Here is a 24,536-nt window from a genome sequence, read left to right on the forward strand (position 1 = left end):
GGGGTAAACAATCGAGCAGGGGCGGAACAAGATGCAGCTGACGCACAATTGCACGGGAGGACTGGACTTGCTTAGAGAAAGGGAGGAGTGTCCGTTGGCGAACGCAAAGGGAGGAGAAAAAGGGAGGGAACAGAGAAAAGTGTGGCCCCTTATATACTCGCCCGGAGAAAGGAGAGACCGGTTTGCACGCGCGTGACCAATGAGCGCGTCCATTCATGACGGTAAGATGGTGCTGGCGGAGTCTGTGAGCTTCCCAGGAGGGGAGGGGAGGGGAGGGGAGGGGAGGGGAGGGGAGGGTTGGGCGGCATCCTTCGGTGGCCCAGCCCTGTCATTATTGATTGACCCCTGATTCACACGACATACGAATGGGAGGACACTCCGCGCCGTCTTCCGCTGTCATGCTCTCATTTGCAAGATGCATAGCTGGCATACATGGCCATTCCCCGATGCCTAGGGTGCAAAATTCCCAAGAAGTCCTGTCACTCCCTGTTCCCCCATGTTGGTATCGCTTCCCCCGACCCCAAAACGCCAATCGTATCCCAAAAACCCAAGCATACACCCTTCCGCTGAACGAATCCCGGCGCGAAACGCCTCGCCGTAAACAGAAATCAAGCCTTGACCACCCAGCCGGCATTAACCATGAAGTCAAAAATCCTTCCACCCTTCTGCGAGTCCAAACGGCAAATTTCTTTGGCCTGCTTCTTCTTGAGACTGCCATTGCCCTTGACTGCCTCTTTGAGAATCTGTTCCTTGATCATCAGGTAAGGCTTTGGCTGCAGTCGGAGTGTTTCGCACAATTTCGCCTCTTCAGGGGTGAGAAGGTGAAGGTCAGGAGCGTTATCCTGGCTCAGGTGCAGAGGCTGCACGCCGGGAATCGCCGGTGGGATGTACTTTTGTTTCGCAGGCGCAGCGCCGTTCGCAACAACCACGCTCCCGCCGTTCAGGTGATTCCCGTTGGTCTCCGATTTGACGCCATTCGGGCCCTGGTCGTGTAACGCGCCATTCGTTGCTGCCGAGCGAATCGGCAACTCGGGAGCAACCAAGAGGGCAGCTCCGCTTGGAGGCTCAGGGGGTGGTTGCTGCTTGTTGCGCTGCGTGGTCGCTAACCTCTCGCGGTCCATGGAGCCGAGGGGGATTGACTTTTGGATGCGCAACGCTTTCTCCTGTTCGTACTTCTCGCCACTGCGGAGGTCCCCGATGCGGAGGCTGCGCCATTCCTGCAACTGCGCGATCGCTTGCCGGAGGTTGAGTTCGTCAATGAGGCCCTGGCAGAACTGTTCAAAGTCGTCTCGGTTCATCATTCGCGCAAAAGGCTTCGCCTTGTTTAGGAGCTCGCGTTCCTCCTTCGATCGTTTCTTCTCTGCCTTGCTGTTCTCCCGGTAATCCAGCAAGTTATGTTCGAATATCACCTTCTTCCTCTCAACCCGCTGAGTCAACCGACAATTGTAAATCTCCATCACGGTAAGCTTGAGCTCCATCTCGGGTTCGAGCTCGCCCGTGCGTGGGTTGATGCCGTCTCCTGGGTCGAACTGCATCAGCTGCACTGCCTCCTCCGCTTCATTGGCGTACTCTGTCTCAAATTCCAACCGGCCGGGCATGTAGCCCTGAATTTCGTGGCAGGCGGGCACACTGGCGGTGGGTTTTGTCTTTGGTTGTAAGGCGGGCGCATTCTTGGCAGCTTCCCTCCGCTCCTCGATTCTGCGCTTCTTACGGGCTTGGAACTCTTCTCTCGAAATCTCGTTTGCTAGTTCCATGTCGTGCGGGCTGCATCTCTTGGGAAGTGGGAAGTTGGGCGATTCGAGATAGACCTTGTAGTAATGGTCGCGGACCTCGTCCTTGTGCCGGTAACCACCAATGTGGTCTGCTATGTCTGCCCAGGATCCCAGGCCGTAGATCTCGGCCCCTTCTAGGAGCAGCAGTTCCTCATCGGCGCCCCATTCTCGGTCGAAGATTGGGAACGAGTTCTGCTCGATGACGCGGTAAGGGTGTGTTGCGGGCTGGTGCGCATTACTTGACGAGCCGTTGGCGAAGCATTGCACGCAGAGGTCGTATTCATTGCAGGCACTGTGGGCGCATCGTATCCGGACCTGTCGGAGAGCTCGTTAGCTTTGAGCTTGCGAGATCGGTGGGTTTGCTTCTCCACAACTCTCCTGAGCAGGCATCATGCGCCTCTTACAGCAGATCACGGCAAAGGCCGTCCCACGAGGAGCCATAAAACAAGGTGACGACAATGCTATAAACTTACTGTTGAAGTGATATCTGCCGAACAAACATCGCAGACGTATTTTACACCGCCTTCGCCGCCCCTCGCGGCAATCTTTTTGCGAATGACGCCCATGCTGGAGTTGCACGCGGGTGCGGGTGGAGAGGCAGCTATTCCGACAGGGGCCAATCAAGGCTGAAGCGGACTCAGGAGAGGCAAAAAAGCACGCCGAATATCCCCATGAAGGGCCTTATACGATTGCGCGCAGAGTCCTGAAGACGATGCGACGCGTATTTTGATGGATTTCGTCGGCGGACGTTGGGAATTTCGATGGAAACTTGATGATTTGATGGCGCGTCGATTGTTGCGGTTGAGGGTCAATCCCGGACGACTACGGCTAGATCCCACTCTTTCTCTGGGCGGCGGGAGGGGGACGGCGCTTCCGCAGTTCTGCCGAGTTTTCTGCAAGTAACTGGCCCATGCACTTTGGTCCAATGACCCTAACCCTAACCCGCAAACATCATGAACACGGGAAAAAGATGGTTAATTGAGGGACTCTGTCTAAGGATCTGAACTGAGTATTGTGCGTGAATAAGACATTGTTCGGCCAGAGGACAAAGAATTGCGCTACAATCTTTAGAACCCTCGGCTTCTCTTTGCAATGGATGCTAGAACGCTTCCTAGTGGAATCGGGTGGTGCTGTAGAGGGGTTCTTGCCGAAGGGATTCTTCCTCCGTACGTTACGGATTTCTGAGGTAGGCTGCGCTGGAATCGGTTTCACCAGGAGATTTATCAACGTGCGAATTGGATCCCCCCCGGGAGGTCCAAAAAACTACACGTGAGCGTGACGGAAGTATTTTGAAGTGGTAGGTAGTGTCGCCGGAGCAGGGCCGAAGCGTCTGTTACCTTTAACCCCACCATCAATTCAGGGTTGGTTGTCAACAAACTTATATGCGCAAACCGCCAACTCGACGCGGGGTTAATTAGATGGTACAAGTTGCGGCGACGTTTTAAACCTGGCTCTGCGACATTTTCTCTTGCCATTTCACGCTGCGGCTTTGAACGATTTTCTGCGCTTTGCTTGAGATGCCCGACCAGGCGCTTGACGACATTTCGCACCGCCGCTTCAACCCGCTGACCGGGTCTTGGCTGCTGGTGTCTCCCCATCGCACAAAGAGGCCGTGGCAGTAGGTTTGCGCTCTTTTCCCCCTCACCGGCCTGCGCTGGAACTAATGTGTGTCTAGAGGCCAACAAGAGGCCCCGTCCAAGATCGAGCTTCCGGAGTACGACCCTAAGGTATGTGTACTTCTCTCACCTCAAGAAGCTTAACCGTTAATGAGTCGCAGTGCTACCTCTGCCCCGGCAATAAGCGAGCCCAAGGCGACAGCAACCCGTCATACCAAAGCACATTTGCCTTCGTCAATGACTACAGCGCTGTCAAGGAAGAGCAGCAAGAGTACAACCCGGATACCGGCAGCGATGGCATTGCCGCGCTGCTGCTGCAAGCCCAGCCCGTCACGGGCCGGTGCTATGTGCTTACCTTCTCGGCTAAGCACCATGTCACCCTCGCCGACATGGCTGCCGAGGAGATCCTGCCCGTAATCCAGACCTGGACCCGCATCTACGCTAGCCATTTGTCGCCCTCGCACCCGCTGATGGCCCAGGCCGCCCTGGCGTTATCGCGCATCGCGCCGAACCCAGACGGCGAGGTGGATCCGCCCAAGCAGCAGCTGCGATACATGCAGATTTTCGAGAACAAGGGCGCCGCTATGGGCTGCTCAAACCCGCATCCGCATTGCCAGATCTGGACGACCAGCACAATGCCTGAAGAGCCAGGCAAGGAACTGACGCAGATGGCCAGGTACAAGGAGGCGCATAACCGGCATCTGCTGGGCGACTATGTAAAGCTTGAGATGGAGAAGGGTGAGCGCGTGGTGTGGCAGAATGATGGGTTCCTCGTCATCTGTCCCTGGTGGGCGGTCTGGCCGTTCGAGGTGCTCGTGATTGCCAAGCGCCACGTCCGCGCGCTTGTTGACCTCACAGATGACGAGCGGTTCCAGTTTGCAGAGGCTGTTCAAGAGGTCACGAGACGGTATGACAACTTGTTCGAGACCAGCTTTCCATACAGTGAGTAGGTCCTTTGTTGCGGTGACGAGTGCGGTACTGATAATGGCCGCAGGCTCTGGGATTCACCAAGCGCCTCTGGACTGCACCGAGGCGGAAGCCGAGACGAGCTGGTTCCATATGCACTTCTACCCACCTCTGCTCCGGTCCGCGACCGTTCGGAAGTTCCTAGTCGGATACGAGCTGATGGCCGAGCCGCAGCGAGATATAACCCCCGAACAGGCTTCTGCGCGGCTCAGAGACTGCGGTGGGAAACTGTATCGCAAGTCGCTGAACTGACGGGATCAGTGGGCATGTAGCGACTTTTCTTGTGGGATAGAGTATTAACATCAAGCAACCCCCTTTTCTCAGCGTCACCCTCTGTGTTTGCCCAATGCAGCATTTAGAACCACCACCCAATGACCTCTTCTCAGTAGCAACCATTTTACTGCACATAGTTGCTGTATTGCAGAAGCATCCAAATGGTGCCGCCATAGGCAGCAGCGAACGGGAATCCCTGGGGACCGCTGAACCTGACCGTCTTGAAAACAAGCATCTCGCTGGTGAAGTGCACGGCGGCAATCACGTGGGTCCAGATAGCGAGCTGGTACATGGCTGGGTTCTCGAGCTGATAGCAGGCGTAGACGCGGATGAGGCCCGCCATGAAGGTGTAGGTGCCAAAGAGACGGGCTGCAAGCGGAGACACCTGATCCTTAGCTTTCTCGGAATCCTTGCCCGTCGACGAGGCTGGCTTGACCACTTTGGTGCTGTCTTCTGGGTTGTAGCGGTCGCTGGCGGGTGGGAGCGAGTGGTTGGGAACGAAACGCCCGTTGTAGATGCGCCGTGTGTAATGCAGGGTTGCATAGTTTTGGAGGGCGTTCCCCATAGCCACGACACCGACCTAGTCCGAGAAATATGGGTGAGTTAGGATCAATTGGGTTTGCGCCGTCACAACGTACCACGAACAAATAGTAAGGCAGATAGCCCTTCTCAGCCGAAGGGAGAAACTCCTGGATCTTCTCCATTGTCACGGTTGTCGACGACACTGGGGCTCGGTGCTGCTGTAGGAAGTCGAACAAGTGAAGGTGATGAATTGCTCTGGGATGCGAACCGTGTTTTGTTTGTTGGTTGAGCCTCGTCCAACGCCAGATGGAGCCGTCAGCCTCGAATGCCAAGCTCATATACAGTAGCGTTGACAGGGGTTCTACCGCGGCAACCCAATGCATTGGCGCAAGGGGCCAAGGGCCGGAAGCTGAGGTGGTCCAAGCTCCTTCCTAGGCTGCCCCACAAAGACATCATCGCGACCCCAACATTTTTTTTTATTTTTTGAGCACCGCGCCAGGAGCAAGTCTTCCTAACGCTGTGCCCCTCAAACCCTTGGCCGATTCCAAAGAACTTCCACTGCTACTGCATCATGGCGTTCACCACCAACACCACGGTTCAAGACCTCATGGACCGAGCGCTCACGTATTGGAACTCTGTTCCTCAGGCCGCGCAATGGGCACTGGCCGGCGTTGGAGCCCTCTACGTTGCCGGAGGGGTTCTCTCCTTTCTCCAGCTCCTCCTGAACGCTTTTGTCCTTAGCGGCACTAATGTATGCCTATACCTAGTCTGCGGCAGCCATGTTGACACCGCTGACATTTTTTGGATCGTTAGCTCCGCAAGTATGGCAAGAAAGGCACATGGGCCGTCGTCACCGGCGCATCCGACGGGCTGGGGAAGGAGTTCGCCTCGCAACTGGCAGCCAAGGGCTTCAATCTCGTTCTCGTTTCTCGCACACAGTCGAAGTTGGATGCTCTGTCGCGGGATCTGCGGCTGAAGTGGTCTGGCCTGCAGACCAAGACGCTTGCCATGGACTACTCCCAGGACAACGATGCGGACTACCAACGCCTGGCCGAGATGATTTCGGGCTTGGATGTGGGCATTCTGATCAACAACGTCGGGCAGTCGCACAGCATCCCCGTGGCGTTCCTCGAGACGGCGCGTGACGAACTGCAGAACATCATCACGATCAATTGCCTCGGCACGCTCAAGACGACGCAGATTGTTGCGCCCATCCTGCAGAAGCGCAAGAACGGTCTCATTCTTACCATGGGCTCGTTCGCTGGTGTCATGCCCACTCCCTACCTGGCCACCTACAGCGGTAGCAAGGCGTTCCTGCAGCACTGGAGCTGCTCTCTGGCCTCGGAGCTCGGGCCGGATGGCGTTGACGTTCAGTTTGTTGTTGGCTATCTGATCACGTCTGCCATGAGCAAGGTCCGCCGCACGAGCCTGCTCATCCCCAACCCTAAGCAGTTTGTCCGCTCTACGCTGAGCAAAATTGGCCTTGACAGCACTGAGAAGTTCCCCAACACTTGCACGCCGTGGTGGAGCCATGCCGCCTTCAAGTGGGTGATTGAGAAGACGGTTGGCTCTAACAGCGCCTTTACAATCTGGTATAACAAAAGGATGCACATCGACATCCGAAAACGGGCGTTGCGGAAGGCGGCAAGAGAGGCCAAGAAGCAGTAAGCCACTGCTGTGTAGGATTAAGGCGTCGGCTCCTTCGAATCATGTACTTGGGAATCATGGCAGCGTTGGGATCCTCAACCAGTCGGAAGCCGGCTAGTGCTCGGAAGTTAGAGAGTTAGGATGGCATGGTTGCTTAGGCGGGTGCAAACTCTGCACACCGCGTTCTAATAACATTATACTGTAGACCCCATAGAGCTTAACTGGTGGCGCCTGCACGATGCTCACCAGTGTATTGCTACAATTGTTCTGGGTACTGTGAGATGCTTCCCGCGGTCTTCGAAGAACGATAGCACGTGATGTAGTTGGCCTGGGTTGAAAATAAATCGAGCGCAAACCAAGCAAGCGCAAACTCACCACAACAGACAGCTATCTCTGCTTCCTACTGCACGTCACGTTTGACAGTTGCACTAGCTGAGGTGCCGCGCTGAACTCACTGCATTGATGCCTGCATCCCGTCCTCAGCTGGGGGGCGGTGGCAGAATCTTGCCCGAAAAAGTTTAGCGCGAGCTTACCCCAGCGCGTTCGCGTGTCAGGCTTGCTCTCGCCAATGATCCTTGCTCTCCAAAAATTGTTTACGGCCAGCCTCTCTCTCGGCTCCTTGTTCAGCATCGGGCCTCCCGCATTTCCGGGCGTATATTATCCCAAACATATCGCAAACCCCGCTGCTAGCTTCACGAGGGCTGCCCAGAATCGCTTGTATAGTACAATTGCATTGGCGATCGAGCTACAGCTAGTTTGCGCCGGACAAATCAGGCGGGGAGGAGCTAAGCTGCGGGCGTGAGCGTGAAAGAGCTACACCTCTTGGTTGCGCCGCGAGCTTCCTTGAGTTGGGCATTCGATACCGCGGCCATGGAACCCACAACACCAAAGCGCCCGATTCCCGGTGCGTACTTCAACACGCCAGTTCCTAGGACGGCCAATCCGAACCGGCGGCGATCCAGTCTCTTCCAGGCCACCGGCAGCGGCGCAACGAGCGGAATGACAACCACAACTGCGCCTAGTGCTCCGGAACCAGTTGCCGGGGGATTGACGACGGCCCAGGGACGCGACGATACGCCTCCAGTTGCGAAGGCTGCCCGGGTCATCAACCAGACTCTGCAGACCGACGAGAGCTACCCTGATCTCGACTCGTATTGCAGGCGTAAGTTCTCACATCTTGCCCCCCCTCCCCCCGTCGAACCCGCGTCTACCGGATAAGTACTGATCGCCACCTCCTGCATAGCTGGCGCCTCTTCCGACTACGATATCCAGGCTGAGAATGCGTCATGGGCTCCGTTCTACAAGGTCTCGATGTACAACATCCCAGACAGCGTATTTACGCACCTGAACAACGCCGCAGTCGTGACAAGACTGGGCTTATTCGCAAACATCAACTATGCTTGGGCCGCCATCGATAGCTCCCTATTCCTCTGGGACTACACGCATCCCAACCCCGAGCTCATCGGCTACGAAGAGGCTGCACACACCATTACAGCAGTCGCTCTGGTACCACCTAAACCGGGCGTTTTCATCAAGGACATCACGCACATCCTGGTCGTGGCCACAACCACCGAGATCCACATGCTCGGCGTCTCGGCAGCTCCCACGCCTTCGGGATCGAGGTCGGTCACGCTCTATCAGACGAATATGGCGGTCCACCGAGGAGGCAGTGACGTCAGTCACATCGTGGGCACTGCTACCGGTCGCATCTTCCTTGGTGGCGAAACCGACACGGATATTTACGAGCTGTTTTACCAGCAAGAGGAGAAGTGGTTTTCGAGCAGATGCGGCAAGATCAACCACACGCACCCCGGATGGTCGTCCGTGGTTCCCAATCTGCCGCTGCCCGGCCTGTCGTTTGGGCAGCGGCAGCAGGAAGGGCTCATCGGACTTGTCGTTGACGATACCCGGAATCTTTTATATTCGCTCTCCAATCGGTCGACCATCCGGACCTACCACATGGAGACGCCCGAGAAGCTTACCAAGGTGATTGAAAAGGATAAGATGAGTTGCCTGCGCGACTTTGCCCACATGGTAGACAGCTCCCCGCTCTTCACCAGTCAGACAAACATCGTGTCCCTGAGTCCGATCCCCGCCACTGAGGCCTCAAAGCTTCATCTCATGGCGCTCACCGACACGGGCTGCCGGCTCTTTCTCAGCGCCACGAGCTCCGCGTCGTACACGATCGGGGGGGCCACAAGTCTGGCTCCGCAAAGCATGCAGCTTCAGTTTGTCAAGTTTCCACCCAGGCATCCCGACGATCCCGCAAGAGCCATGGCTGGCCAGCTAGCCGAGGGGCGGTTGGATGGGAGCTCGCGGGCTCTTGACCCGACAGGCTTCGGTATCCGGTTCGCGCCTGGGTATTTCTTCGATATCGTCCGGATGCAGGGCAACAATGATGCGCTCTTCGTCTCTACCCCCGATACGGGTAGGATTAAGGAAACTACACCCGCCTCAGCACTAAAGTACTTTGAGCAAGGGACATGGATCGACCTGGGGACAAGCAGGGCGCTCGAGATCGGCCTGACGACAGCCCCCTTCTCCGCCGCCCCGCAACCTCTGGGTTTTGGCAATGAGCTTGCTGTACAGTTCGACCACGCTCCAGGGGAATTTGCCGTGCTCACTAATACTGGCGTACATGTCGTCCGGAGGAGAAGGCTGGTTGACATCTTCGCCAGTGCCCTCGGCTCCTGCGCCAACCTTGGCGATGAATTCGAGAGACAGGTACGCAGGTTCCTCAACCAATACGGTCGCGTTGAGACCATCTCGGCAGCGCTGGCCGTCGCTTGCGGCCAAGGGAGTGACCTGCGAACTGGCACCAGCAGAGCTCCGGACCAGCGTGTCGAGGATTTGGCGCGCGCCGCCTTCGTCGACTACGGCGGCCAACCAAGGCTCGCCGAGTCGGACGGGAGGCAAGCAGTGACGGAATCCGTTAAGCTCTCCTCGCGACACGATGCCCTGGCTCTATACCTCACGCGCCTTGTCCGGATGCTGTGGAAATCCAAGGTTATCACTACAGAGATAGACAAGGCCAAGGGTGGCCTGGTTGTTTCCTCGACCATTCCGACCGCCAAGCTGGTCATGGTGCAAGAGAATGTCGAGCGGCTGCGGAATTTCCTCGAAGCCAACAAGAGCATAATCCAGGGCTTGGCCGGTCCCTCCGACCGGATCTCCAGCAGGCAAGAAGAAATCGCCCTCCAGAAGGAGCATCAAGCGTTGCACAGCTTGCGGAAACTGATGGAGAGCGTGTCGGAAGGCATTTCGTTCGTGCTAATGCTGTTTGACGAGCGGGTCTTGGATATCTACGCACGACTTGACGCTGCTTCCCAGCAGCAACTCAAGGACCTGACATATGAAGCACTGTTTTCCCAGGCGCATGGAAAGGAGCTCGCGAAGGTGCTAGTCAAAGCAATTGTTAACCGCAACATTGCAAGCGGCGCAAACGTCGAGACGGTTGCCGATGCGCTGAGGAGGAGATGCGGAAGCTTCTGTTCGCCCGATGACGTTGTCATATTCAAGGCGCAGGAGCAGCTGCAGCGCGCCAGCGAGCAAAGGCACAACACCAACGTCCTTCGTACGGTCCTAGCGGAGAGTTTGCGCTTATTTGAGCAGGTCGCAGGCAGCCTCTCCCCGGCTAACCTCCGGGGCGCCGTCGAGCAGTACGTTGAGCTCAAGTATTATGCTGGGGCCATCCAGTTGTGTCTGGCAGTGGCGCGCCAAAAGGACCGGGGGAACACGGCGTTGTCATGGGTCAACGATGGCAAGCCCGCCAACGATACCAGGAAGAAGGCGTTTGATGAGCGCAAGGCGTGCTACGCCCTCATCCACGAGGTCCTCGACAGGCTCGAGGTCGCGTTTGCCGGAGAGCCGGAGATGGTGGACGGTCGGCAGACGCTCGCGGCAACAAAACGGATAGAAGCGTACAGTGTCGTCAATGACTCCACGGACGAACTTTTCCACTTTGATCTCTACGAATGGTACATTCAGAAGAACTGGACCGACCGGATCCTGTCCATCGACTCCCCGCACGTCGTTACTTACTTGCAGCGGCTAGCAGAGACTGACTACCAGCACGCCGAGCTTCTCTGCCGCTTCTACACGCACCGCAGCCGCTTCTTCGAAGCCGCCCAAGTCCAGGCGACATTAGCAAAGTCAGACTTGGCCATTGGCATCAAGGATCGAATCACTCTCCTCAGTCGGGCTAAAGCCAACGCAAGTGTTAATACCACCGGCGTTAGTCGCCAGCAACAACAGCTGCTGAACCACGAAGTTACGGAGCTGCTTGAGATTGCCCATATCCAGGACGATTTGCTCGAGCGGTTGAGAGCGGATACTCGCATCCCGGCAGAGAAACAGCCCGACATTACCGAGGCTCTAGACGGTCCTATTAGGGGTGTGACCGATGTGAGTCAAATCCTCCCTCACCTTCTCCTTGCCCCTCCCGCTTTTACTAACTCGTGTCCGCAGCTCTACAACGACTACGCCGACCAAGCAGGTTACTTCGACATCTGCCTGCTCATCTTCCACGCCGCCGACTACCACAACCCGCGCGTGATTACCGACACCTGGCAGAACCTCATCAACCAGATCCACTACGACAGGGAACAGCTCCTCGAGGCGTGGCGGTCGGAGCAGACGGGCCAGCCCGCCCTCCCGTACGAGGCCGTCTCGCAGCAAATCAGCATCATCGCGCACCGCACCTCGCTCGACAGCCTCGTCTTCCCCGTCGACGCCCTCCTCCCCATGGTGTGCGCGTACGCCGTCAACAACGCGCAGGACGCCTCCATCGGCGCCGACCCGTCCTGGCCGGTGCAGCTGTTCCTGAACCTGGGCGTGCCGCACGCCCTGGTCGCGCAGGTGCTCGAGAACGTGTTCGACGCGCAGGAGGCGCCGTTCACGGGCCGCCGGAGGAAGACGGTGGTGCAGTGGATCGCCGCCGTCGTGGAGGCGTGGGTGAGGGACGTGGAGAGGCGCGGGACGGTGGGCAAAGGCGGCGACGCGGCCATGGGCGCGTGGGTTGGCGAGCTCCTGGCTCGGGCCGACGAGTGCCTCGTGCAGAGCACGTCTGGCGGTGCGGTGCCCGCGGATGTGGCTGAGCTGAGGCGGGTGGTCAAGACGCTGAAGAGAAGCGTGGACGCGCTCCTGGGGGATGTGGGCACGGGGAGCTTTACTTTTCGGTGAGTCGTTTCTGCTGCTGCCGCCCGGTTAGAGGAATGGGAGATGCTGCTGCGGTTTTGAGCTGGTGGGGTTTCGGGGGGTTGGGGTGCTTTGAGTCTGCTCGGGTCGGTCTGTGCACTTGATGTTGGCGCATATCTGACCCTGACAAGAGAGGGGTGGGGGGCAGGGCCAAAGAATGAAGCCGGATGAATTAGTACCTAGCATGCTCTCTAGAGGTCTTTGGTGGTAAGGTATAATATGTATGTACATAGTTAGTTATGGAGGTCTTGGGGTTTGCTGACCTGGATGGCGCTTGTTGTGACATGGGCGAAATAGAGCCGGGTTGGTTGTGAGCACTGTGTCGTTGGTACTGTTTAGGGATAACTCCATCACGTTTGATGTTGTGCGAATCTCTCAATTCCACGTGCCATATTCCTAGCCTAGTATGTCTATTCAAGACGACCACCCTACTTAGTACAACTGGGGAGAGCTCCATTACCAACAACATAAACTTCAACGTATCCGCCCTAAGGCCTTGTTGTTCCTTATTGTTCAGTCTACGTATTAGATTGTTGTACTAGATCGTCGACTTCCCCCACCCTGTTCGTTGCGCACCTCGTCTATTACCCGACTCTCAGCTAGTCTGTAATTACTCGTTTACAACAAAATTCCGAATATATTAAGAGTATTAGGAACGTCTAATCCTCCAACTTCTTGAAGCGGCATCAAGTTTCGCGCAACTCATTGAAACCAGATCATCACCAGGAACGGAAAGATGAATACAAACACCATGCAGTTTGACAGCCTCCCTGTCATCATTCTCGACAAGATTTGCGAAAAATTATGTCTCAACGATATCCGCACGCTGGCCACAAAGGCATCCCCTGCCGTGGCACGGCTTGTCTTTGATGGGCAGCGAGACAGCAACACTCCGGAATGGTCGGCCGCCTTTCTCCGCCGGCGTATCCGCACCCAACAGAGCCCGTTCGTGGTGAAGTGTGCTCTCCTTATGTGCAAGGCCATGAGGGAACCCATGTACGTCTGGATGCGTGGCGCGGCGATTATGCGGCTTCATGGAACAATCGCGAAACTCGAGGAGAAGGTAGACGCGTCGGCCACCTCCCCCACCAGCATCGATTCCCTAGACCTTCCTACTAATATCAGAGAACTTCACTACTTGGCTAAGACGCTTGACACACATGATCACATGGCCAACCAGGCTATGGCACTGCGGACGGACTTTTCCGACGTTGAGGAGTGGGAAATGGAAGAGAGCAAAGAGTACGGAGGCGCTGTAGACTGGTTTATTGTCAAGGCCTGGAAGATCATAGATGGGGAACACGGGAACGATAGGGCCGTTGACTATCTCCACACTGGAAACTGGATGGTAACATTTGCAGCAGAGATGTTGACGGGGACTGGGTAGACAGCTGGTTCCCTAGCCATGTTTCCGAGGTCAATAAGGACCTAGTAACCTGACAATGTAAGCATATGTGCGGTAAACAGAATAATGGATATAGAAAATGAACTTCTTTCTAACGCAATACCCTCTGTTGGCGTGACACAATAGCGCTAATGTAAGCATGTAAGTGAGACTCGCGAAAAGAATAAATATATATCATAAGAAAAGGCGGCTGACCAAACGTGTAGGAACGGAAACTGGCGGATGGGACACTTTAGTCTTGCGGCATTCGTGCAGCGCCGCCGGCCATCTTGAGCTTTTGGTTTCAAGGTCCTTTACAATTAAACTACTGTAATCTGTCTGGAATCGGAAACAAACCGTACTGCTGCCGTTAACGGACTTCCCACTTCATCTCTGATCCAGAGACCAATAGTAGCTTGTAACAGGGGGGGTACGGACGGGCGTCGTGGAGGATCGTTTTCCGTTGTTCACCCATGACAAAGCCGGACCATGAACGCTACCAGTGACTCTGTTACTACACATATACCCGAGCTGGCATTGTAAATCATGACTCAATAACGCAGCGGAAACAGTTTGGCGTCGAGGCCAGTTGGGGAACAACGGAACAGCGCTATTCCCCGCGTGTCTTGTGTCGTTCGGCCTGTGTTCTGGCCGAATGCACCGAAGTGTTATCGGTTCTAAATAAATGATGGTAGCGAGAACAGCGTGACTTTTAATCAGCCGAAATCCGGGCATTCCGATGAACTCCAGCCCACAGAAACCGGCTCCGACTCCGGCTACAGAGTCCAAGCCGCCAAATCGCCAAGCCCAGAGTCGGATCTGCAGTCGAACCATCCAATCTCCTACCTGCCGGAACCTGGATTAGAGTTAAAGTACGGATCGTCATCGCAATACTATCAACAGCAATGTGTGGTACTAACTGGCACTTCTCCACTTGGCCCAGATCGATAAGACGGCAATGACCGTGACGCGTCTAGCTCAGGAACGTTGCTGACGGCTGGCATTCTCGAGGTCCACACCGTTCAGGGGCGGATATATCATAGCAGCAGGGGCGATGCTCAATACTGGCAGAGGTGACGCACGGTTGATCGAGTTGACCGATTGTTGACACTGAGCAATGGACTCGAGTAATGAACGGGCAGCGGAGGCGATGTATATCAAGTAAGCGGGATGGATGTTCCTTCATGATAACCTGCCAATCTAGGCCCAGCCATCACATGTTGACGCGGGCGTTGGGACTCACCTGTCTTTGGCATTTTTTTAGACTAAACTACCTCCCTGGACGCCCTCGACATTGGCATAGGAACAGGTATGCTTTCGAACCTCCTCCATCCATGCCACCGAGGCCTATCAACTAATTCGCATTCCATCCAGGCATCTAGGAAATGTAAAAACTCCGCCCCACTTCCCTCAAGCCTCCAGCTTCACAAAATCAACAACCCTCCCAGCACCTTCGCCGATGCCTTCCACGACATCTGGGTCATCAGCACGGATCTCTCCCACTATCACTTTCGAGATAGACGATGTCACTCAGCCCTGGGTCGTCCCCGCTTTATCAACCTACCATATCCACATGCGCTACCTACTGAAGCCCATCGCCGACTGGGGCTGCGCTGTGCGGCAAAGCGTACAAGACCCTCCGGCCGCCCAAGCGGCTGGCTGGAGCATTACGAGGCCGCGCCGTACCTGGTTCGCGACGACGGCGCGGTTGGCAAGATGAGCGCCCTGTCTCAGTGCGGGCTGGTATTCATCGAGGGGAGCAAGAGCACGGGGAGGAAGTTTACGGTGGTGTCGGATGAGGTGTAGAGGGCTGGGATGGAGAAGGCGGGGTGTATGGATTGCCGGCGTGGAATTCCAAGGTGAGGGTCTGAGCACCTGAGCACGAGAGCGGGTTCAAGTTGGTACTGTTTAGGGGGAACTGGTGATGGGTTGGGGCAGTGCCCGGTTGGTGGCTGGTCGGGGGTTCCTAAGTTCAAGGTGGCTGGGCTGTTTGCTAAAATGGCACTTAAATCGGACATTGAGGGTATAGTCCGCTATGTCTCATTCATTGTATGATGATTCGGTTGCTCACAAGTGTGAAGGCTACGTCCCCTTCTTTACCAGCGTCGTCAGCGGCTACTCTCAGGAGCAGGTTCTTGTCTACATTGCTCACTTGCGCCGTGAGCTGCGCAATACCGACATCTACGGATATTTTAGGCTGCGTGTTGTATAGGGGTCCGAAGTCTGAGGAGATCAAGTATACGGTAGAGCCACTCCGAGGCGTAGGGGAGTCCAAGCAGGGAGATACTGCAGCAAATGGCTGCTCTGGAGTATTACACTGATGCCTCGAGATCTACGCAAAAATATAGCCGTCATGGACGCATCCAAAATGAATTCAGATTGTTCCCCCAATTCTAGCTATTCCTGTGCGTACCAGTGGCATACATAAGCAAGTAATTATTACTCTGCGCTCACTATCAACCTGCAGCATTCTGTATCCTATCCTGTAAGGTGAGATTGCTTACTGCAAGGGGCAGCTCAGGCAGAGGATGCTGATAGGCTAGGTAGGTCATGCCGGCTGGGGATACATATATATATTATATATATATATATATCGACGCACAGCTTCCCGGTTTCTCCTGCAGTATAAATAGAACTGGAAGGCCACTTTCCTTTTTCCGTCCCAGCGCTGGAACCAGCCTCAAACACTTCCTTGGAGGCTGTTTGTCTGGGAGCAGACCAAAGGTCCGAGGCTGGGTTCCCGATCCGGCTGTCTCTCTGGTAGCACAGGGCCCGGGAAATAGGAATGGTCGGGGAGCTGCCGGCATTGTTGCGTCCTTTACTGGGACCAGCCGAAGGTGGGCCAGTTAATTTGTGCCTGCCCCTCGTCTGCGGGTGAAATCTGGATAAATTAACCGGACTATCTAGCTGGGGCAGCGATTGGACGGCTGCGCGGGAGACGACAGGGGGCTGAGCATGGCTCCAGAGTCCGGGAAGCGGCCTGATTCGTGATAAATGCCACATTTTATGCGGTGGGCAGTTGATAGCCGAAAAATAAAGCCATCGCAGCGTCGTCGATTCCTGTATAACTAGACAAAAGTCCCGTCCGTCGATCCCTCCTTTTAGCGGGCTTTGGTCCGGTTTGCAACCCTGCAAAAACCGCCGTTCCATTGGCCGTCCCGGCTCAAATCCTGGACTTAGACACCTCTATATGGAAGGTCGTCGGCCAAGGAGCCGAAAGTGTGCTGGGATAAATCGGGAACGGAGCGTGACACCGCGGTAGCCACGTTCTGCCCACCTCACCGAATGCCATATCGGCATGCTCTAAAATCACAAACGCACCCACGGATCCCGGCGGGCTGAGTGAGACACATCAGACTTTTCTTTATTGTTCTCATATTGGATTGTTCTGGACTGCCACCTCTCTTTTCTGCGCCACGCCTTTCTCGTCACTGAGTGCTACCATCTCCAACTGGACAAGATCGTCACTCCGGTGCCGAGATACCCCTCGAGGCCTGGGCCCCCTCCCATTCCCGGGGTCCGGGTTAACCCCATCACAAACATTCCCCGCCCGACTCCATATTTCGCAGTTGCATTCCATCGCGGTCCCGGGAGTTGGGTTCGCAACGTCGCCAAAAGCCATCTCGACACCTTAAATCCTAGAATTCACGCCGCCCTCCATTTCCGGGTTTAGACTTGAGCCCACCCGAGTCTCCGAAGAGTGGTACCATTGCCCTCTTTTTGCGTCTTGTCGCATACCCCCCATCCATCCACGCTCGTTACGTAGTAGTACCACACGCCACCCGGAGGACAGCGCCGCGCCCACCCGTCCTTACGAGACACCGCCAACGGTTATATAGCGGCCAAACATTTCAGCAAAGTTCTAATCTCGCTGCTACACTCCGCAGCCGTTGCTACCTGGACGATCGAGCTATAAGACTCTAGCGCACCATCAGCCGTGGGGATCTCTTACCACTTCCTCCTCACGGATTGGACTCTGATTGAGATTCGCCTCCCGCCCAGCAAAGATCGACCGGGAATCTAATTTAGCAGCTTCCCACGTTGATCGACATCGTCGGCTGCTCATCCCTGACCAAGGCCACTGCTATTATTAGCCAACATGAAGGCACGTTACGACCAATGCCAACGAAGACTTTCACACGTCATCTAACCCCCTATCTCCTTAGACCATCCTCGCCCTCCTCGCTACCGGAGCGCTACTCCTCCCGCAAGCGGCTCTTGCCGCGCCGGTGGAAGCCAGCGCCGAAAGCAACGCAGCTTCCGCCAATTCTATGATGCCCGCGGCGGCAGGAGTCCTCGTGCCGAAGTGTAAGACGGCGGCGCATTACAATTTGTGCGTCCTGGCCGACAACACCCACGCGAGCTGTAACGACCAAGGCAAGCTGGAGATGGAGAACGATTTCATGCCCAGCTGCAAGGAGGTCTGCTGGTGCGGGTGATGAGGCGACCGGGTGAGCGTGCTAGGAAGAAGCGAATTATGAGAGACTCGGGATTGGAAAGGCAGGAAACAGGGCAGGACGGGGAGCCTCCCGATAAGCTCGCAATGATGAATCCGTTAGAGGGGAGAGATTCGATATTTCATTGTATGTATGATGGATACATGCCACTATTACCAACCGTAGCTCAGGGTTGGCCGGAGACTTCCGCCGGGAGCATAAGAGTTTCAATAACTCGTTTGATGTCATTTATTTTTATCTTATTGACTTGGCGAAATGTTACACGACTTGTACTATATTCTTGCAGGTCGGATCGACCCACACCACCCCGACCCGTACTACGGAGTACTTTCAGGTATACTAGCAGATACACGTGTTCCCGCAGGCATATGGATCTGAGCAGTCATCACGGTTTTTGCACGGCGCACCGAGGCAGTGGCCGGTCCGCGAACAGCCAACCACAGTGCACACCCTTCTCGGTACTATCACAGTGGCGCTCACCAGAGCAGTTATCATCCGAGTCGCACGTTGCACTTTCGCAATGACCCTCCCACTCGCAGACTTAATTCTTCCTCGTCTCTGGAGCAGGTAGCGCCGTCACAACGGCCGGGCCAGTTACACCCTCCATCATCGTCGTCCCCATCGCCACCATCATCGCCACCACTGGAGCCAGTTGCCGAGGCTTTCGATGGCGGACTAGAAGTCGCCGTAGCTGTAGGTACCCCAGTCGGCGCCGTCGGCGCCGCGTACGGCATCACTGCCATGGAAGGCAATGCAGAGCAGGTCATCATCGTCGTGGCCGTTGTTGCCGTTCATGCCCGTGCCAAAGCAAGCCGTTACCAGTAATATGGAAGCCTCGTCGGCTATGGGCCTGTCACCATCGTCACCAGGTTCGTCGCCCCAGACGCCGCAGATCTGGCATTCCACTGTAATCCTGCTGTCAAGAAGATAAGAAAGGAAGGAAGTGTAGTAACAGCAGTGGTAGTAGTAGTTGTTGTTGTAATAGTTATTATGGTAACCTACCAGTTTGTCGCCGCCGTACACCACGGCTACCAGCGACAACGGCTCGATGCCGTACTCCCATGGGCCAAACGTCGTCCACCCGGGCTTGAAACCCTCGTTGCCAAACACGACGTAGGGGTGCGCAATGGCGTTAAGTTTATTGATGACCTTGTTGTATCCCTCGGCTATCCACTGGAGTGACGTGATGAATTGCGTGTCCTCACTGTTGCCGCACCGCCCGTCGTCATCACCCATTCTGATTGTCGCCAAGGTCAATGTCCATGTCGGCAAAACGCGCTACCCCTTCCTTGACGTTGTTCGGAACGTCACGAGCAGACACGCTGGTGATGCCTAGGAAGGTCGATAAAAACAAAAGACGGCTCTATAACCCGGATAGGGCAAATAAGAGAATAGCATAACCTAGACGTGGATATCGTAGTGACTAGTGTAGAGTAGCCCCTTTTGCTTGCCGATCTCATTGGACCTATACCACCTCCTTACGCCCCTCCGTCATTCCCCTTGCAGGGACATGCCATTGCTACAATGCCATCATCTCCGTGATGGAACAGGTGACCGTTTTCCCGAGCATCCTCACAAGCAACCCAGTCAACCCTTCACGCTGGAGACGGCGGGTAAACAACATTAATTAGCGAAGGCGTCGTTCGCTACATCTTGCGGCGTAAGCTTTGAAGTGAAGTGGAAGGTGATAAAACACCCGGCGCCGCCCAAAGGGGTTTCGTATCGGGTAATCATATGCGAAAAACTCATGATCGGTATTCACCTAGCTGGTGACTAAAGTACTTATGACAAGCGTGCTTCTATATCTACCACACACCCGCGCTCTATGCGAGATGTTAGGCCGGGCGGCGATAGCCCTGCGGTAGAAGCGTCGCTCGGCTGCTAAACACCATAAAGAACGAGCCCTGCAAACTAAATGGGACCAGTTGGAACCCTGCGCGAATAGACTCGAACGGCTCAGTCTGTTCAATGAGAATAACGGGACGAAAGATATCGCTTGGCTTTGTTTGCGTTCGGGTCTAGGTTAAAAGTGGTTGCTGTTCGCATTCAATACGATACACACTGCAAATATGACATAGTTCACTTGATTACCTGCGCTGCGGCTATGGTTAAAGAGCCCATAACGAGATGACGGGGAACTTCTTGACTCCTTGAGCGAACCAATTGAAACAAGGGAAACTCGCTTCCGAATCGTACTCACTCCCTGGGCCGCCTCCGGCCTGGAGCGGCGGCGCAGTTCGAGTTCGGCGTTCCCCGGCCCGAATCCGCAATACGGCTCGGCATGCCCGCCGAAGTGGTGTTAGTCAGCGCTTTCCAAGCGTTTCATGTGCTTGTGTAGTACTATGTATGTTACGACGTAGTGATTTTCCGGTGCTATCTGCTCGGTCGATACATATGTCCGAGCCACCGCTTGCGCACCAGCAGTTCTCCGTCGGAGAATTGGAGCTTTTCCATCGGCTTCCCCATATGATCTGTCGGCCGCTACCGGAGACGGGGGATTGAGCACTTCCATTGGATCACATCTGTTGCCGACTCGGCATCCGGTTCTGCATCGCACCGGCTTTCTGTATATTCGCTTAATAATGGCTCTCTGGATACGGTGTGTCATGCATCTGGCGTTACTAAGCCCAAGGTCAACATGACGTACCACGCCATGTCAAGGCATGATGCTCGAGATCTGAAATCTGGATCCTTTAACAATAGAGTCACTAGTATAAATATCAGATGATGGTCCCTTCCAATGGTTTTGGCGTTCTCGGAATTGCATCAGCAAGCAAATAGTGCTTTTCGTGCCGTTCGGTCTTTGTTATACCAAGTTTTGAAAATCCCCAAATCGAACCTTTTTCAGTTTAGATACCTAAATCCAACCAAGCACACGCCATGAGCTCCCCCACCGCCGACGACCCGGTCACTACGCATGGTTGGACTGCCGTCCCCGTCGACGCCGAGGCCATCTTTCAAGGCAAACCCTACCTCCACAAGCCTACACCCATCCTGGTCAAAGACATCAAGTTCCCCTCCGACGATCCTATCGTTGCCAAGGTTCAACAATATGCGAAAGACCACCTCCCTGGCCCCACATACAACCACTCGATGCGAGTCTACTACTGGTGTACGTACTGCTTACTCTGCGGATCCCACACCCCACACATAAGTCCTTGTAATAATAGATCACCAACTCTAATGGAACCTCGCTCAACCATAAAGCGACCGTCCTCCTCCACCAACAATTCCCCACCCACGCCGCCTCCCTCTCCCCCGCCACCGTAGCCCTGACCGCCCTGCTGCACGACATCGGCACCGCCCCGGCGAACCTCCACTCCACCCTCCTCTCGTTCGAGTTCCAAGGCGGCATTATCGCGCTGGACCTGCTGCACAAGCAGCTCGGGGCGCCGCAGGCCCAGGCCGAGGCGGTGTGCGAGGCCGTTATCCGGCACCAGGACCTCGGGACGCAGGGGACCATCACGCTGCTGGGCCAGCTGATCCAGCTAGCGACCGTGTACGACAACCTCGGCGACCGGCCCTACCTCGTCGACGAGGCCACCCGGGCCGACGTGAACAGGGCGTTCCCGAGGCAGGGGTGGTGCGGGTGCTTTGCCAAGACGATCCGGGACGAGGTGAGGACCAAGCCGTGGGCGCACACGACGCATTTGGGCACCGAGGAGTTTGCGAATGGGGTGGAAGGGAATCTGTTGATGCGGGGTTATGATTGAGGGAGCTTCAAGTTGTTTGTGTCGTGTGGGTGAAGTCATCGTTCCTAGTATCCACGGGCTGAACAGCCTACCTACATGTCGAACCACTGCTGCCATATAAAACTCTGAAAACTAACACTTAGTAATACTACAACCCTAAACCGATAGAGATATTATATATATATTGTACACCGTTCTACCTCTAGACGGAATGCTGGTCCTTCTGCCGCTAAAACCATAGGAAACCGTACCCTATAAGCTGCGTAAAAAAACCTATATCAAAAAGTAATGGTAAACAACAACGGTAGACGCCGGTTGGTTGCAAACGAAAGACCGTATATAACGCCCTAAACACATTTAATCTTCGGCGTCGGCTTCGGCCACCCCTTCCTCCTCTCCGGCCTCGATCTCTAGTTGTGGCCGTTTAAGGTAGGCCATGTTCTAGTAAATGGCCCCAATCTGTCAACCAACGCAAAGCCTTCTTCAATAATGAGTTGGGGAAATTGTCCCCATCGACCGTGGCCCCCCTGATCAGAGGGAGTCAGTTCCTAGGATGACGCTCTGGAGGCGGGAACTCACGTGGACCCGATTTTTAATTTGCATCAGTTGGGGCGTGCAGGCCATGGATCCTTATCCCTACTGTGTGATTGCCTCAATTTGCCTGTCTTGTCCATCTTTTTATCCGACCGCAGGCCGTCTCTTCTCTACCCCTTGTTTTGATGGGTGGTATGTTGGTGTAGATGTGTGTCTCTGCACCATTTCATTAATTGTTGCATGCTTTTGCCGGCTGCAAGTCAATCGGCTCCCAAGCTGAATAGAGGGGTAAGTAAGACATTCTTTGGAGGAAGCAAAACTCTCACACCGCAGCGGGACGAAGTCAACGGTTGGTTTCCACATAGGAGTGAGCGACCTTATAGTGCAGCGGGTGTCACGGACGGATCTGGACTTCTTAAGACGCTTTGGAGCCAATTGTGGAGAACAAAAGATGGGATGTGCAGTGTGGGACATCGGCTATTGTTCAGTGGGTGTTCTGCTGGGTGGTGATGTTGCATTGAGAAGTAGGTACCTTTACCTTAGGTAGGTAGATGGGCAACGTGACATAAATATAAATACGTGCCAGCCAAGTTGCAGAGTCCACCGCATTGAATCTAAACTGGCGAAGCTTTGCGCTTGCATCCAACAAGCTCACATACAATACAGCCTGGTAACGCCTGTAGGTTACTCCAGGATATCAATCCTCGACGGGGGCTTTGCTGATAGAAGTCCAGGCGAGAGTGCTGAATACCTGTACATACTTACAGTAGGTACCTTACGTGCGCTGCCCGAGACTAGGTGGTGAGCACCTGCTCGGGAAACCTGAGAGACTAGGAGCAAGGTTGAATTGTCCAGTAATATAACTTGGCGGGTATAGCGCATCGACATTGGAAATAAGCCCCTAACGAGTAACTAAATTGGAAGAGCCGGGGTAGGTAGCGTGCAAATACACAATACTCGTACAATGTACCTTAATCATCGGGTGCCAAACGGTGACAGTGCTCGGAAGCGTGGGGAAGGCTTGCTCGCTGTATTGTAAAACGTTGGGTCTGCTTGATGGACAAATCGCTCTACCAGTAGGCACACAAACCGGGAAAGCAATTCAGAGACTATGTAGGTAGTCCCAACACAAAATTTCCTTATGGTCATGTATGGGGTTCTAATTTAAGCGATACTTGTTGGCCCCCAACCCCCCTTAGCTGAAGCACCCCCAAGCTGATAAGCCTGGGCACCCGTAAACGCCTCTCATTGCCCAGAATCACATATATCGCATGAGCATATCGATGATATACTGCCTGCCAGCCTTCTCGGCCGCCTGCATCGGGATGTGGCCCGACCAACTGGGAGCCAACACGTCCGCGCCGTGGCTCAGTAGACACTCGACAGCCTCGACGCTGCCACGATAGACAGCGTGGTGGAGCGGCGTTCCCGTCCATAGGGCCCTTTGGCGCGGATCCCTGTACCCAAAGGCTGGCCCTTTGGGGTCTGGTTCCATCTCGTTGATGTTGGCCCCTGCATCCAACAGAATACGCAGTATCGCAACACGGGTAGGATCAACCTCCCATTCGTCTTCATCAGCGTCGATAAGGTTGGCGCTAGCATCAGCTGCCATATGCAGCGCCTGCGTCCCACGCGTCTTAGCGCCGTATTTGACAAGCAACTCAACCACTTGGGGCGCCGACGTCGCGGCGGCTATGGCGAGCAAGTCGAGTCGACTGCTTGTGAGGGGTGGCTTGTTTGGGTCTGCGCCATGATCTAATAGCCACTGGATGCTTTGTGGGCTCGATAGAGCGTAGCTACAGGTTATGTCAGTTACAAGACAAGTCATAATATGTGCATACCACACTTTGGCTCGCCGGGTGACTTGCTATAGAGGCCTTGCTCGGTCGATGAGCTTGTTCACGTCCCACCCACGTTGGAGAAGAGCTGTGCAAAATTCGAGTCTATCCGCGTTGCTACAGATAGATCTGACGATAGGCCCGGTGATAATCAATTCGCCGACTCGATCTAGGAGAAAGGTAAATGTCGATAGTTGACGGCATTCGACAGATATTGAAGCAGCCTTGTGAATGACGTCGATGCTTCCAGGCTGCAACCTGTCGAGGATCCCGGCGTCACCATCATTGTCCGCTGTTGGCTTCCTCATCATTTCGAGACATTTCTGCAGCGCCTCTAAATCACCGTTGGAGCAGGCCTCTTCCATATTCGGGTTCATGTTGCGAGCTTGGGGTATCGCTGGTTTTGGTGTATGTCGGTTCCGCCGCATGGTTTTTGACCTGGGGCTGGTAGCGTCTATTTATGCACGCACCTGGGGGGAGTGCAGATTTTCTGCAGGCCAAGCCAGCCCACCGTCAACAGCCAGTAGCCTACCTGAATCAGCCCGTCAACGAACACGGTGGTGATGGTTGGCGCAGAACTTGGTGACGCATCCAGAAGAGCGACGCCGCAATGACCGCCCAGCAACTGCTCCTTAAATA

General features: G+C 55.1%; 10 protein-coding genes across 10 annotated transcripts; 6 read left to right on the top strand and 4 right to left on the bottom strand.

The window, feature by feature from the left end:
- Positions 1 to 608: 608 nt before the first annotated feature.
- On the bottom strand, positions 609 to 2,338 carry ADA2 (Transcriptional adapter ada2; the record flags this gene model as incomplete). Its single annotated transcript, XM_071065064.1, has 2 exons — positions 609 to 2,087; positions 2,246 to 2,338. 2 exons carry the CDS (start codon positions 2,336 to 2,338, stop codon positions 609 to 611), a joined length of 1,572 nt encoding a protein of 523 aa, XP_070921165.1.
- A 951-nt stretch (positions 2,339 to 3,289) lies between these two features.
- GAL7 (galactose-1-phosphate uridyl transferase) lies at positions 3,290 to 4,606 on the top strand (the record flags this gene model as incomplete). Its single annotated transcript, XM_071065065.1, has 4 exons — positions 3,290 to 3,390; positions 3,448 to 3,499; positions 3,550 to 4,330; positions 4,383 to 4,606. 4 exons carry the CDS (start codon positions 3,290 to 3,292, stop codon positions 4,604 to 4,606), a joined length of 1,158 nt encoding a protein of 385 aa, XP_070921166.1.
- A 145-nt stretch (positions 4,607 to 4,751) lies between these two features.
- On the bottom strand, positions 4,752 to 5,331 carry ERG28 (ergosterol biosynthesis protein; the record flags this gene model as incomplete). Its single annotated transcript, XM_071065066.1, has 2 exons — positions 4,752 to 5,207; positions 5,266 to 5,331. 2 exons carry the CDS (start codon positions 5,329 to 5,331, stop codon positions 4,752 to 4,754), a joined length of 522 nt encoding a protein of 173 aa, XP_070921167.1.
- A 389-nt stretch (positions 5,332 to 5,720) lies between these two features.
- On the top strand, positions 5,721 to 6,817 carry MFIFM68171_09648 (uncharacterized protein; the record flags this gene model as incomplete). The annotated part of the gene is made up of 2 exons (XM_071065067.1): positions 5,721 to 5,900; positions 5,963 to 6,817. The coding sequence occupies 2 exons, from the start codon at positions 5,721 to 5,723 to the stop codon at positions 6,815 to 6,817; spliced, it is 1,035 nt and encodes a 344-aa protein (XP_070921168.1).
- Positions 6,818 to 7,666: 849 nt separating this feature from the next.
- Positions 7,667 to 11,977, top strand: MFIFM68171_09649 (uncharacterized protein; the record flags this gene model as incomplete). Its single annotated transcript, XM_071065068.1, has 3 exons — positions 7,667 to 7,958; positions 8,040 to 11,200; positions 11,264 to 11,977. The coding sequence occupies 3 exons, from the start codon at positions 7,667 to 7,669 to the stop codon at positions 11,975 to 11,977; spliced, it is 4,167 nt and encodes a 1,388-aa protein (XP_070921169.1).
- A 766-nt stretch (positions 11,978 to 12,743) lies between these two features.
- MFIFM68171_09650 (uncharacterized protein) lies at positions 12,744 to 13,379 on the top strand (the record flags this gene model as incomplete). The annotated part of the gene is made up of 1 exon (XM_071065069.1): positions 12,744 to 13,379. One exon carries the CDS (start codon positions 12,744 to 12,746, stop codon positions 13,377 to 13,379), a length of 636 nt encoding a protein of 211 aa, XP_070921170.1.
- A 1,570-nt stretch (positions 13,380 to 14,949) lies between these two features.
- Positions 14,950 to 15,588, top strand: MFIFM68171_09651 (uncharacterized protein; the record flags this gene model as incomplete). The annotated part of the gene is made up of 4 exons (XM_071065070.1): positions 14,950 to 15,058; positions 15,183 to 15,235; positions 15,315 to 15,399; positions 15,458 to 15,588. 4 exons carry the CDS (start codon positions 14,950 to 14,952, stop codon positions 15,586 to 15,588), a joined length of 378 nt encoding a protein of 125 aa, XP_070921171.1.
- A 2,920-nt stretch (positions 15,589 to 18,508) lies between these two features.
- Positions 18,509 to 19,069, bottom strand: MFIFM68171_09652 (uncharacterized protein; the record flags this gene model as incomplete). The annotated part of the gene is made up of 2 exons (XM_071065071.1): positions 18,509 to 18,727; positions 18,836 to 19,069. The coding sequence occupies 2 exons, from the start codon at positions 19,067 to 19,069 to the stop codon at positions 18,509 to 18,511; spliced, it is 453 nt and encodes a 150-aa protein (XP_070921172.1).
- Positions 19,070 to 20,713: 1,644 nt separating this feature from the next.
- Positions 20,714 to 21,546, top strand: MFIFM68171_09653 (uncharacterized protein; the record flags this gene model as incomplete). Its single annotated transcript, XM_071065072.1, has 2 exons — positions 20,714 to 20,945; positions 21,041 to 21,546. 2 exons carry the CDS (start codon positions 20,714 to 20,716, stop codon positions 21,544 to 21,546), a joined length of 738 nt encoding a protein of 245 aa, XP_070921173.1.
- Positions 21,547 to 23,317: 1,771 nt separating this feature from the next.
- On the bottom strand, positions 23,318 to 24,274 carry MFIFM68171_09654 (uncharacterized protein; the record flags this gene model as incomplete). The annotated part of the gene is made up of 2 exons (XM_071065073.1): positions 23,318 to 23,855; positions 23,970 to 24,274. The coding sequence occupies 2 exons, from the start codon at positions 24,272 to 24,274 to the stop codon at positions 23,318 to 23,320; spliced, it is 843 nt and encodes a 280-aa protein (XP_070921174.1).
- Between the last annotated feature and the right edge of the window lie 262 nt (positions 24,275 to 24,536).

This window comes from Madurella fahalii (assembly GCF_045866475.1).
Source record: "Madurella fahalii IFM 68171 DNA, scaffold_5, whole genome shotgun sequence".
NCBI classification, from domain to species: Eukaryota; Fungi; Ascomycota; class Sordariomycetes; order Sordariales; genus Madurella; species Madurella fahalii.